The sequence below is a fragment of the Pseudorasbora parva genome, chromosome 12 (genome assembly GCF_024679245.1).
Source record: "Pseudorasbora parva isolate DD20220531a chromosome 12, ASM2467924v1, whole genome shotgun sequence".
Lineage (NCBI taxonomy): Eukaryota > Metazoa > Chordata > Actinopteri > Cypriniformes > Gobionidae > Pseudorasbora > Pseudorasbora parva.
The window spans coordinates 14467227-14479933 of NC_090183.1; the positions used below are offsets into that span (position 1 = coordinate 14467227).

Consider the following 12707-nt stretch of genomic DNA (forward strand, 5'->3'; position numbering starts at 1 on the left):
AAGAGTGACTTTGGAGGGCCTGTACAGATTCATGTATAACATCATGAAAAAAAAAAAAACAATGGCCCAAAATGATGTTAAAAAGACAGGTTCCTCTACAACAAAATTAAGCTTTTATTAAGCTTAGACACTTTATAACCACAGTTCAAATGAAAGTGCAATGCAAAGCGCAGCAAATGTGGTTCAAACGGGTCTGTATTTTATTATTAAAAAAATATAAATTCTCCCAGACATCAATTTGGAAGTATGTAAAATATCAGACATGAGCACAGACTATGTAGTTACACAACTTTCTTGATCATTATGCTTCCTTATTGAAATATTGGTAACATTTTAGTTTAGGGTCTAATTCCCACAATTAACTACTTGCTTATTAGCATGCATTTTACTAGGATACTGGCTGTTTATGAGTACTTATAAAGCACATATTAATGCCTTATTCTGCCTGACCATATTCTACATCCCTTAACCTACCCAATACCTAAACTTAACAACTAACTAACTAACTAACTAACTAACCAACCAACCAACCAACCAACCAACCAACCAACCAACCAACCAACTAAAAGCAATAATTAGTAAATTAGCAATAATAGTTTTGAGGCAAAATTCAAACAGGCAAAATAGGCAAATAGTTAATAGTTGTAGTTAGTTATAGTAAAAGCTGTAGTTAATAACCATAGTAATAGCGAGAATCAGAAAGTGTGACTTACATTTTAAATTATTTTGTGTCCTAGTTAAAAAGTTACATGTTAATGCTGACTAAATATACACACAACATTATATACCATGTTCATTAACAAAAGCAAAGGAGTCTGATTATGGTCTGTATTTTAAATAGATGGTATATATGCATACAAAACACTGAAATATAACACAGCTGATGGGAATTAGAGTGGGTTCTATGGGCCTCAAACACAACACATAATTCCTGATGGCTTTTCCAGACTTCTGGCTCGATTTCATTTCAAGGCATTCAAGTGAGGCACCTAAGCCATGTGACTCATTACATTCTACACATCAGCAAGAAACGGCTCTGCCCCTTTAACAGCCAGACAGTAAAGGAACCTTTACAATTGATACGATAACACCTTAAGCATTCGAAACCGAAGAGATCAGATAGGAGAACAGAAAGCCACTTATCTTAATCCAGAAAAAAACAAACAGAAAAAAGAATGAGATACTTTGTTTTTTTTTTTTTTACTGTGGCATTCTTTAAACACGCCGTATGGAATAGGAGTGAATGTTCAATGGGAATGTGTGATATTAACAACACATACTGAAAGACATACACACGCAAGCCTCTGATGAGCATCTCCCAATTGTACACCCACGGAAATTGGTGGGCTGCATCTTAGAAAATCATGGTACACTGAGTCTCACAGGCCCTGTATGTGAGGCACAGCTGAGCCAGTGTTCGGCACACGCACACGAGCGCGCTCACGCACGCACGCACTCATATAGCCAGTGGGAAAAAACTATATATAGCCGTAGCCAATTCCGATCGAGAGAAAAATAACTCACCGCCTCCGAGTCTTCAAATCCATGCAGGTACAAATTGTCATACATGGAGGTTTGCTATTCCAAAGAGGTCCTCTTGAAGAATAGAGAAAAAAAGAGAGAGGAGGAGGTGGTGGAGATGGAGAGAGGGGGGGAAGGAGGAGGAGGAAAAGGAGGAGGGAGCCACCACCACCACAAAAAAAAAAAAAAAAAAAAAAAAAGAATCGATGGGGGGATGACGATCCCCCTGCTCCACAGAGGAAGAACAAGGAGGGAAAAAAAGGGTGAGAGATGCCTCACGAGAAAGGATGGAGAAAGAGAGAAAGAGGGAAAGCAGGCCAGTGCAGACGGCTCGGCCTGCAGGATGGAGTGGATCCCTCGTTCAGCCTCCAATTCTCTCACATCCTCAGGCAGGGAGAAGCTTCCCAACGGCTCACTGACGCGGACGTTTCATCATCTCCCAGCAACACGCTCACACGCACACACACACGGCACAGCACTGCTCCCCGCATCAGAGAGAGAGAGAGAGAGAGAGAGAGAGAGAGAGAGAGAGAGAGAGAGAACCCTTCCTCAATCTCAGGCTGATGACACAGTTGAGCAGCTGCATGCTGATTGGTCGAGCAGCCTTCTAGTCAGAGCTGCTGCTGACGTGTGTTCTCCTTGACTGTGAACGCTCATGAGAGAGAGAGAGCCTCCCTCTGCCTCTTTCATTCTGTCTTTCCGTCTGTCATTTTTTTACAGTCATTTTTTCTCCAGTATGTTCCCCTTTATTTGCAATGATTCTATTTGATTCATTTAATCAATTATATTTTGAATTATCAAAATATAATTTATAACTATAATCTTTTAATTATTATCACACACATTTCTTTACCTGTCTCAGGATAAAACTGGTGGAGGTGGTGCTGCCATCAGACCTCTTTAGTCGGCTACGGCGCGAATATGTTCCCCTGTTAACCTGTAGAGGGAGCAATGAGGAAAACATGAATGAATTGTTTCAGACATGGCTGTTCCTCAATCCTTTCCCAACCATTTACTTTTGAGAATATAGCATCTATGCTAATGGTATCATGATTCTGATATCTGATATTAAGGTAACACTAGAATAATGGTCTGTCATTAATAGGTATCTATGCAGAAAGTGATGCAGGACAAAATGAGTAGTACTAAATTAGTACTTACTTAGTGCTACTACTATTAACTAATTTGTAAGCAATATTCGTCATGGATCTGTGAAGGTAGGACTCCTGTTCCACAAGTTTAATAACCAAATGAATAGATACAAGATGACAGGGGTTGAAGTTAACACAGTCCAAAAATGGGTAAGGAAGGAAACACTGAAACATATATACATAGTGATGGCAATTTCTTAACACTGCTTCATGAAGCTTCGAAGCTTTACAAATCTTCTGTTTCGAATCAATTGGTTTGGAGCGTGTATCAGACTACCAAAGTCATGTGATTTTGAGTAAACAAGGCTTTATTACGTCATCACTGTTTCAAAACACTTCGAAGTCAATGGTTCACCTCTAGGGGGTGATGATCTCTGTGAACCCATGAATCATAAGCAGTCACGGAGAACCATTGAAAACCCACTAAAGATTGGTGAACCGTTAGCAAAACAATTACACAGTTAAGCACAAATAACGCGCATCATGACATGCAACTGACCTGCAGAGAACAAGCGGAAAAGGAGAACAATATAAAGAAAAGGAACAAATGAGAAACAGGTGAACACACTCAAGTTAACGAGATCTAGAAACACGGTAAACGAAGAGGGCCTGGTAAAGGGAAACAAGGAGGCGGGACCAGAGGAGCATATGGCCAACACAAACTACAGGCTTGTTCGACTTGATGCACCGATGCGCAGACTGATCGGCAGCTGACTTGAAGCATTGCGTGCCGGTTACCATGGAGATTCACTTTTGCGACATGACTCAAGCGTGATGTTCTGACGCTTCCCCTCATTTGTGCGTTTAAATCATAGACCGTAAAAAAATATGGACGACTCGACATCATCCGTTTCCGCTTGCCATATTTGAAGCTTTCAGACAGCCTTGCACGGCGCGGACATCTTGGGACCGAGTCTGCGCAGTAGCGATTTCGGGACCGGAGTTGCGCAGTAGAGCGCAGGAAGTAGAGCAGGAAGTATATCAAAAGCCCGCCCACACTCTCGCAGATGCAGAACAATTAATTACGTTGGTGTGAAATAAACAGTTATGGAAATATAGAAATTAAAGCTAAAGTTCTAATCTGCTCCCAAAAATTTCGAAAAAAGTCCGTTAGTGCCTCAGTGACAACTTCACTCAGAGAAGCCGTCAGTCTCAGCTGTCAATCATGACGTCACACCCCCGTTTTTATAGAATCAAATAACTAACTCAAACTAAACTTATTTTTAAAACGAACACCTGAAATGAAATCATCGTGATGATAACTGCCTTCAGTGACATAAACTAACTTTGGGGGAACATTTTTGAAGTGTAATTTTATTATTTAGTTTGCCTCGCGTCCATTAGAAATCACAGAGGGGCGGCTATACTGGGACTGGTCACCGGGGGGCGATCGAGGCGCGAAAGTTTCAGTAAATGAGAGGGAGACTGCAGGCTTGGTTTAAATGCAGCGCTGCCTTCCCAGAATGTTATGCGGGCACGTTTAAGTCGCTTGATGTCACCCATAGGAATAAATTGGAGCGCGGCGCGACAGAAGTGTTGTACGGACAAGTGGATCTGCAACTTTAGAAATTTTGTCCGGCTTGAGGCAGCACCGACGTATTCAATGTATGTCAACAAAGCGCTGCGAGAGCGATCCGAGAGTAGCCGGCTGGTGCATTTTGCGCAGCTTCTCCAGAGTGGCTGCAGGAGCTCTGATGACGACACAGCTGTTCAACGACTGGAAACAAACCAACCATCTCCACTGACTTTGTATTGGGTGAGGCTGCCTCCTTGTCATTTCTGACTGATAACAAAAAACAGAACAATGTCTAAAAGCTGCTATGTGACAAGGTGTACAGCAAACAAGCTAAAAAACCCAGAACCAAAAATCCAGACGTTTTTATAAGCCGTCCACCCAAAAAATGAGTGTTTAAGGCCACAAAAGTGTATACAGGCAATTGAGACAAAAATGTTACATTACACTGAGAACTACGCCCACTGGAGGGTAACGTAATCAGCGACAGGAAATATATAAAACTGAAATTTGGATATTTGACTTAACCGTGACAAAATGTTTACTGCACACGTAGGCATACTGAGTGTCAGGATCCCACAATGTACCCATTCTTCCTGCTGAAGCTTCACGTCTTATTGCCTGTATCCAATTTAAAGTTCGGTAGCTTATAAAAACTTAGGCCGTTTTCACACCTGAAAGGTCCGGACCAAAGTTTGTGTTTTGATATATTGTATCCGTTTGGTTAGTTTTGGTTTGCTTTCACATTGCAGTTATGCGAGCGCACTAAAGGACTTTACATGACGCACTGGCATCCTGTCGCATACCTGTCAAGTATCCCGTTTTGGCCGGGAAAGTCCCGTATTTTACCCTTCTTTCCCGCCGTCCTCCCGTATTTGTATTTTCCCGTAAATCTCCCGTATTTTAACCTGCGTTATTAAAAAATAATAATACCGGAGTAAAAGAACAAAAAATTTCCAATCTGAGCTATGTAACTAGCCTCGCGATAACTGCCATCTGCAGTAGCCTACAGGTGGCCGTTGTCGCGAGGTTATAGTGTGTGTGGTCAGATGACGACGAGTGACAACGCGGGGAAAAACAAAACAGACGGATGATGGACGTAACTAACGATAGAGACGGAAGGCACTCCTGCCAACAAACCCAAACCCTGTGTAAATACCGGGATCAATGGGACAGCGAATTTAATTTTCTGAAGAGGAGCAGGTGGGGTACAGTCACGCGTTTTGTAAGTTTTGTAACTGCGCCTTCATCATGTGCGACAGGGGAAGATCTTTTAAAGTGACAGTATTCACTTATAATGACAATGTAAAGAACAGAAGTAATTGCTCACTAAATATGCTCTGTTCTTGAGTAAATAACTTCAGTACCTTTAAGAAGGATTAAATATATAATTCTTAACTTATGCAGTGCAAACTAATAACAATTTATGTATATTTCCCACTTGATAAGTTGTTATACATGTAGGAAGAGCACAGGTACAAATAAAATGTATTATTATTATGGGTTTATGTGAGGATTTAACCCCATCCCCCCCCCCCCCCCCATCTATCCCGGATTTTGATACCCAAAAGTTGACAGGTATGTCCTGTCGTCATCATCTATGTGGGCTGCATCTTAACATGAATTGGTTTGGTAGCGGACGTGCGTCTGACGTCAGTATGTTGTCAATTCAGATTCAGCGGCTAACTTTGACAAGAATGTATGAACAGACGCATGTCGTTGCCAATTCTGTTAATATTATGGCATTACTATGTGCAGCACCAACTATACTCAAGGCCAAATTCACCAAATTAACGTCCTCGTTGTGCAAACATTTTATCGCCGCCAACAGGAAAGGAGGAGAAGACTAGGCTTTTTAGCCAAACAATGTTTTTTGTTTTATAGTTATGTTTAAATATTATAATGTTATTTTTAAATTTAATCTAGGCTATACTAATTATGAAACGTACACAGATGTGCAATATATGTCAAAGACATCGGGTCAGAAATGATTTTGACCACTTCATTAAGTTTTGTTTTGTAGAAAGCTTTGTATAAATTGTATCTTAATTTTAATAAATGTTTCATCATTTGCCTGAATTTAATAAATAAGCTTTAATAAATAATATAGCAGACAAACCGTGACGGAGCGATCTGCGTTGCACATGAACTGGAGCGGTCTGACAAATAAACCGAAACTCAGCATACAGGCTACTTCTCACAGACATTAGAATAAATATTAGGGCCGGGACTTTAACGCGTTAATTAATTACGCAAAAAAATAAATAACATAATTTTTACCACACTTATTTTTGCACTGTGGAACGTTTTTCAATGAATGAGTTTCGATGGACCGATTATACTGGAACACCAACTAGCGCTCACGAGTCACGACAACAACAAACCATAGTGAACATGAACGAAGAAGCTGATGAGACCGCTTTTCTTGGCCCCGTGGATGGGAAATTTTGTTTAAAAAAAATGAAAGGATGGAAGCGTCGACAAGAGCATGGTTGTGTGCAAGCTATACAACAAGGAATCTGCGTATCACAGCAGCACATCAAGCCTCAAATATCACAAATACGCTTTTACTACACTTAATGGCAAACATTGCACTGGTCTGCTGGACTGAAAAAAATAAACAATATTTTGTTGATTAAGCTTATGTATTCAGTCATTATTCAATGGTATACTAAAAATTCATGTGAAAAATTACTTCTCGTTGTTCACAAGTCAAATATTTATATGCAATTAAAATGCGATTCATTTCGATTAATTAATTACAAAGCCTCCAATTAATTAGATTTTTTTTTTATCGAGTCCCGGCCCTAATATATATATATATATATATATATATATATATATATATATATATATATATATATATTAGGGGTGTAACGATACGCGTATTCGTATTGAACCGTTCGGTACGAGGCTTTCGGTTCGGTACGCGGTACGCATTATGTACCGAACGGTTCTTGGACTAATTAATTAGATTTGGAAAATAAAAAAGTGTGTGAAATATAATAATATGCGTTCAACAAGGTAGCCCAATAACCAAAACGACATAACAGGCAATGCCCCTGACACCGCCGAAGTGAAAGGAAAAAAAAACACCAAATATGTTTTAGGCTGCTCAGTCAGGTGCTCGCTTACTCAGTAGGCTACGCGCTGAATGCTCGTGGCAAAATGGCTATTGCGTTTAACAAACCAGAAATAGAAGATCCTCCAATAACCAACAGGTCTGGTGTTTGGGTGAACTTTGGATTCTTGGTAAGCTATGATGGTGTTGGCAAGATTGATGGATTAAAAAACTACGGTATGTCGCATTTGCTGATGGTACAGCAGCGGGAATAATTCATGTCATGTCAATCAAAGCCGACAACAAGACGATCTTGTTGTCTTTACGCCGTCAACAAGACGATAAAAAGGAAAAACAGCCACAAACTATCCCCGCAGCATTTAGACAGACATTTCCAACTTATTCAAATGGCAAAAGACATCACCGCGGCGCGGCGAGTGGTCCATTTATAGCCGCGGATATGAGACCTAACGCCCGTTTCACACATACTCCGTCTGCAGTGCGTGTGCGGTGCGTATTTTTTTCCGTACCCATGTTAACGGATGACAGAATTCAAACTGCACGCGGGTGCTGTCCGTCAGTCCGTTCCAGGAGCGTTGCGTCTGCAGCAGTGCACGGATCGTTTTCGTACCGAGGCTATTTTTTGCTGCGCTGCGTTGCTGCATTAAAGTGATAGAACATTGTTCGCATTAAAATAAACATGTACTGATGCGAAAATCTAGTAATTTCACCACAGATGCATCTCATTTAAAATATACTCTTGTTTCAAAGTCAACACGCTTTTTTTTCTCAAGTAAAGCAACAAAACGACACCTTACCTGGCATTTAGGTTAAAAAAAATGTGCCATAATGGAGAGCACTCGCACTTTCTTGGAGGTGAAAAGCAAAGTTCTTTTTGACCTGCAGGATTTCTTTTCAAAGGGTGTAAAACGAAAGTAAAGACTAGAGTCGGCTGTTTTTGAATAGACTATTGTAAGTTTCTAATTTAAAATGTTTGTGATTTAAGGCTATAAACTATGTTTTAATGTTTTGCCAGTTGTGTGAGCTAAATCTAAAGTATATAAATATGAATAAATGAATTTAATAAAATGTTGTTTAAATGTAGTAGGCTACGTAACCTGACTTCTATTAAAGAGTAAACAAAGAAAATTGGAATTCTGACGAGGCATGTTCAATAAAAACTTTTGGATTTTAAATAAAAAATAATGAATAAATGCTGTGTTTGTGGTATGCAACAGCGGATCAGTTGCGGACTGCAAACGCAGCATATGTAAAGCACTACATGGTGTGGGGCTCCTGCAACGCACACGCAACGCGCACCGCACACGCTAATGTAAAGAGCTAATGTCTTATTCCTGTAACTACATAGAAGATGGGTAAAACCATACAACAACAAAAAATCATACTTTGTTAGTTTTAATAAAATAATAATAAAAAAAGGTAATTTCTGCCAATTTTTTCTTTTTGCTGTAGGCCCTATCTAAAACATACCGAACCGTACCGAACCGAACCGTGACACCAGTGTATCGTATCGAACCGAACCGTGAATTTTGTGAACCGTTACACCCCTAATATATATATATATATATATATATATATATATATATATATATAGAGAGAGAGAGAGAGAGAGAGAGAGATCATAGAAATCTAAATTTTCTCGGGGGACCACCCTGACAATTGGGATCTCGGTGATTATAAACCTGCCTACATTATTGGGTACGATTAATGCTTGTACAGTATGGCCATGCAGTAAGGTGTTAATATTTGCTTTATAAGTAATAATAAACAGCCAATTATCCTATGGGTATGCATGTTTGTAAGCTACTAGTTAGTAGCGCAGTTTTGACTCTAAACTAAAATGTTACATATTTTTTTCCATAGGCCTACCCTCACTGGGTGCTAATTCCCCCTAAAAGGAAAATCCAAGAAACCCCCCTGCCTAAACCTACCCTTACAATAATGCAAATACAATAATTAAATGATGCAATATTGATGCGCATGCCCAGTGCCTGTAGCTGTATTCCTTTTAGTGTTTACCGCGCGGGATGACATCAAAAAATATATAGATTGGCTGTACACACGAAAACGCAAGGGTTTATCCACTCTGGGACTTGGTTAAAAAAAAAATTAGTTTCAGGCTCCTAAAACGGCGGATCTGTGTGGACAGAATGCTGAGGGCCTGATCACACAGAATGCGATTTTTTTTAATGGATTTCGGTTGGCAGAAAGCGTTATGTGCGTTGCTTATGCGCCCTGGGCGCCTCGCGTTTTTGAAGGAGCGCTCCAAGTGGAAAACGGCCGATGTCATCACGTTTATTTCCTGTTATCCAATCCAATGAACAGAGAGGTGGGTCTTCGGTCGTGTTGACTGTTATCTTGATTTGACTGACAGGACAGCTGATTATAGGATTGCCTACACTCTTAGAAGAAAAGGTTCTATCGGCGCTACGTATTTGGAACCCCTTAAAAGGTTCTATATAGAAGTATATGCATTTCTTATCTTAGTAAAAAATCTTAATTTTGAGTTCTTTTTTCCCAAAATAAGACAATTACTTTTGCTTGTCTAGTAAATACTTCTTGTTTTAAGAATTTTTAAATGTTTGGACTAGAAACAAGACAAAAATACTGAGTAAGAAAAGCATTTTTTGTAGTGAACCTTTTAGGGGTTCCAAATACGTAGCTCCGATAGAAACTTTTAAGAGTGTAGAAACATTAAAAATAATGCAGTGCACTGTTCTTTTCTAAATTAAAAAATGTCAACAGAAAATGGCAGCGTAGTGCGCCTCGCGTTTTCAAACATGAAAAACGCATTCTGTGTGATCAGTGCCTGATACGATACAAAAGTTTTAGATATTCAGCTAAACTTGTCTCCGTGTGGACGGGGCCTCAGTTTCCCCTGCCCGTTTGTCACCATAGTTACATACTGAGTTGAGTTTCAGTTCAGGTGTGTCTCATTAATTAGTCTCTTTAGTTCCTCTTGTTAGATGTGTATTTAAACCCTGTGTTTCTTTCTGTTCTCTGTCTGTCCTAATTAATACACCGTTGGTTGTTCTGTTCCCATTCTAGAGATTCTTCAGTGTTTTGTTGAGTTTGTTCGATTAGTTTATAAAAGAAGCTGCTGCATCTAGATCCTGACGACCTTTATTTGTACTGTAACTAGTGATGGACAGACAGTTGAAGCAAATGTGCCATATTGTGTCGCAGCTTCAAAACAATTCGACACCCATCTCCACGGTGCCCCCTGCTGGTCAGAACAGTGTAAATGCAACAAAAACCCACTCCAAACATGCATAAAAACACCTTTTACAAATCTATTGCAAATGTTTAATTGAAAGTAAAATCTTTCAAATGCAATTAACTAATCATCAAATAAAATTAAATATTAAGTATCTATATGTTCTTTTATCAATTGTCAGAGCTTGTTTTGTTGTAAAACCCCAAAATACTATGGTAGTCAATAGGGGCGAGATCTGCTTGGTTACAAACATTCTTCCAAATATCTTCCTTTGTGTAGTACAGCAGAACAAATAAATCTATACAGGTTTGGAACAACTTGAGGGTGAGTAAATGATGATAGAATTTTCATTTTTGGGTGAACTATCCCTTTAATGTTGTGATTTATAATTAATTGGTAATTCTTTGAAAAATGTCATAGGTAGTTGATAAATAGAAATAAGGCTAATTCAGTAATTTTGTTCCCTATCAGTCACGACTGTACGTCAGAACAGAACTGAGGAACTGGCATCTCAACTGAAAGTCCAATTCCCTTCGAGTGGTAACAGAACAAGCCACTGAACACTGGCTAGTAAGATTTGCATCACAAAACCACTCTCCTTGATACGGGTATGAAAGGAAAAGTACAGAACTCACTCATTCATTCAGAGCCAAGCGTTTCTCACGTTTCTGCTCTGCAATCATCGTTCGAGTCGGTGCAGCTTTCATATAAGAGCAATTTTCACTCTGTGCAGACTTTCTAAAAGAGTATTGTAAACACACTGCAGCCCTTTAGAAAAGAGGTGTGCATAATGTGCAGTGAACTTTCCCCTGGGTGCTTCAGCACTAAAGAGCTTTTTCCCTAAAACAGCAATTGCGGTTGTGACGTTGCGTCTTTCTCAAGACGTCATTCCACCCATGTATTTCTGGATGTGGTTGTTTCACGATGGTCACGATCGTGGTCATGATCATTAGCTCACGTGTCTGGGCCTCAGCACACAGGTAGCATTTCTGGATGAGTCATGTACCCACTGCAGGAAGATGACCATTGCTATGCTGAGATCAAGACTCGAGTACCTCAGCAGAGGTGGAGTCCCATTTATAATAATTACCCAGGGTTAATACACTGGGTGATCTGAGGGTTACAGTAGGGGTTCTCCTGCCAGGTCAATCTATGCGGCCCCCCACTCTGTTGCATCGCAAGCTGTGAAGCCTGCGGATGAGGCCACTGGTCCTTAATGGGGGACTCAGCATTACATACGGGGCTCCAGCGGAAGGTATCAGATATCAATTACTGCATTGGAAGGTGGGCTAGAGTCCTCTGGAGATAAAGATTCCATTGCGCTGCCCCCTTCGGGGAGAGTTTTGTTGTTCGAGTATGAACTAGAGCCGACAGCCATGCTTTCCTAGGCTGCCGCAAGCGCTGGGCTTGAGTGGAATCCTCCACCGTGCCGAATCCACTCCGCCCTGCACACCATGGCCTCCTGCAAGAATACCAGGCCAAGGTACTCAAAGAGCTGCATGACGGAAGTCGCACGGTGATGGAAAGCCAGGAACCCCATCTCTGGCTAAACCAGACAGAGATGGAGGCAGACAAAGTCTGCTTTCTCAACTGCCCCATCTCCAAGGCCAGCTCTATCTCCTGGTTCCAAGAGGGCTCGGATGACAGCGAGTGACGCTATGCCTTGCCATTCTCTTCCCCTTGTTCTATTGCCAGCAGGCAGGAGCTTGCGTTTTGAGGATGCAACGCCTTCTCACGTACCCCCTGCCATTCCCTAACGGGAACCGTGGAGCCAGGTAAGTGTTGTCATGCTTCTCTGATTGCTTCATATGAGACCACTTCAGCACTGGTTACTCTGTCTGGTTACATAATGGGCATGACTACACGGAACAGACTGGGTGACGATCAGACTGGCCTGTTGCCAAGCTTTTAACCCACGGTCAGACTTGCTTTTTTTTCCTTCATCAGAATTGTCTACGCTCCTATCGTGTCACAACTTACCTGCCATCTCCTCCTCTGTATTCAGAAGTATCTGAGGTCACTTTGCGCCATTCACATTTTAGGCAAGCTCATTCATGAAGCTGACAAGCTCTCACGCTCCAGGAAGAATAAGAGATTTGGATTCGCTTCGGAGCTGCACAGGTAGACTGGTTTGCATCTTCAAACATCCCATTGCCAGTTGTTTTACTACCTGACCAAGGGGGCACAGATGCACAGGTGGCTCCGGGGCCTACGCAAGTATGC

The 12707-nt window shown here is 40.8% G+C and overlaps 1 protein-coding gene across 3 annotated transcripts in view; it reads right to left on the reverse strand.

Annotated features, from left to right (window-relative positions):
- Positions 1-12707, reverse strand: part of cacnb4b (calcium channel, voltage-dependent, beta 4b subunit) — a 45794-nt gene that overhangs the window by 24138 nt on the left and 8949 nt on the right. For 2 of the 3 annotated variants that reach the window (XM_067459297.1, XM_067459298.1), the window contains exon 2: positions 2375-2458. In XM_067459297.1, coding sequence (XP_067315398.1) covers positions 2375-2458 — 84 coding nt within the window. Of the gene's footprint in view, positions 1-1524; positions 2019-2374; positions 2459-12707 lie in introns of those variants that run through there. The other variant, XM_067459299.1, reaches the window with a different exon arrangement.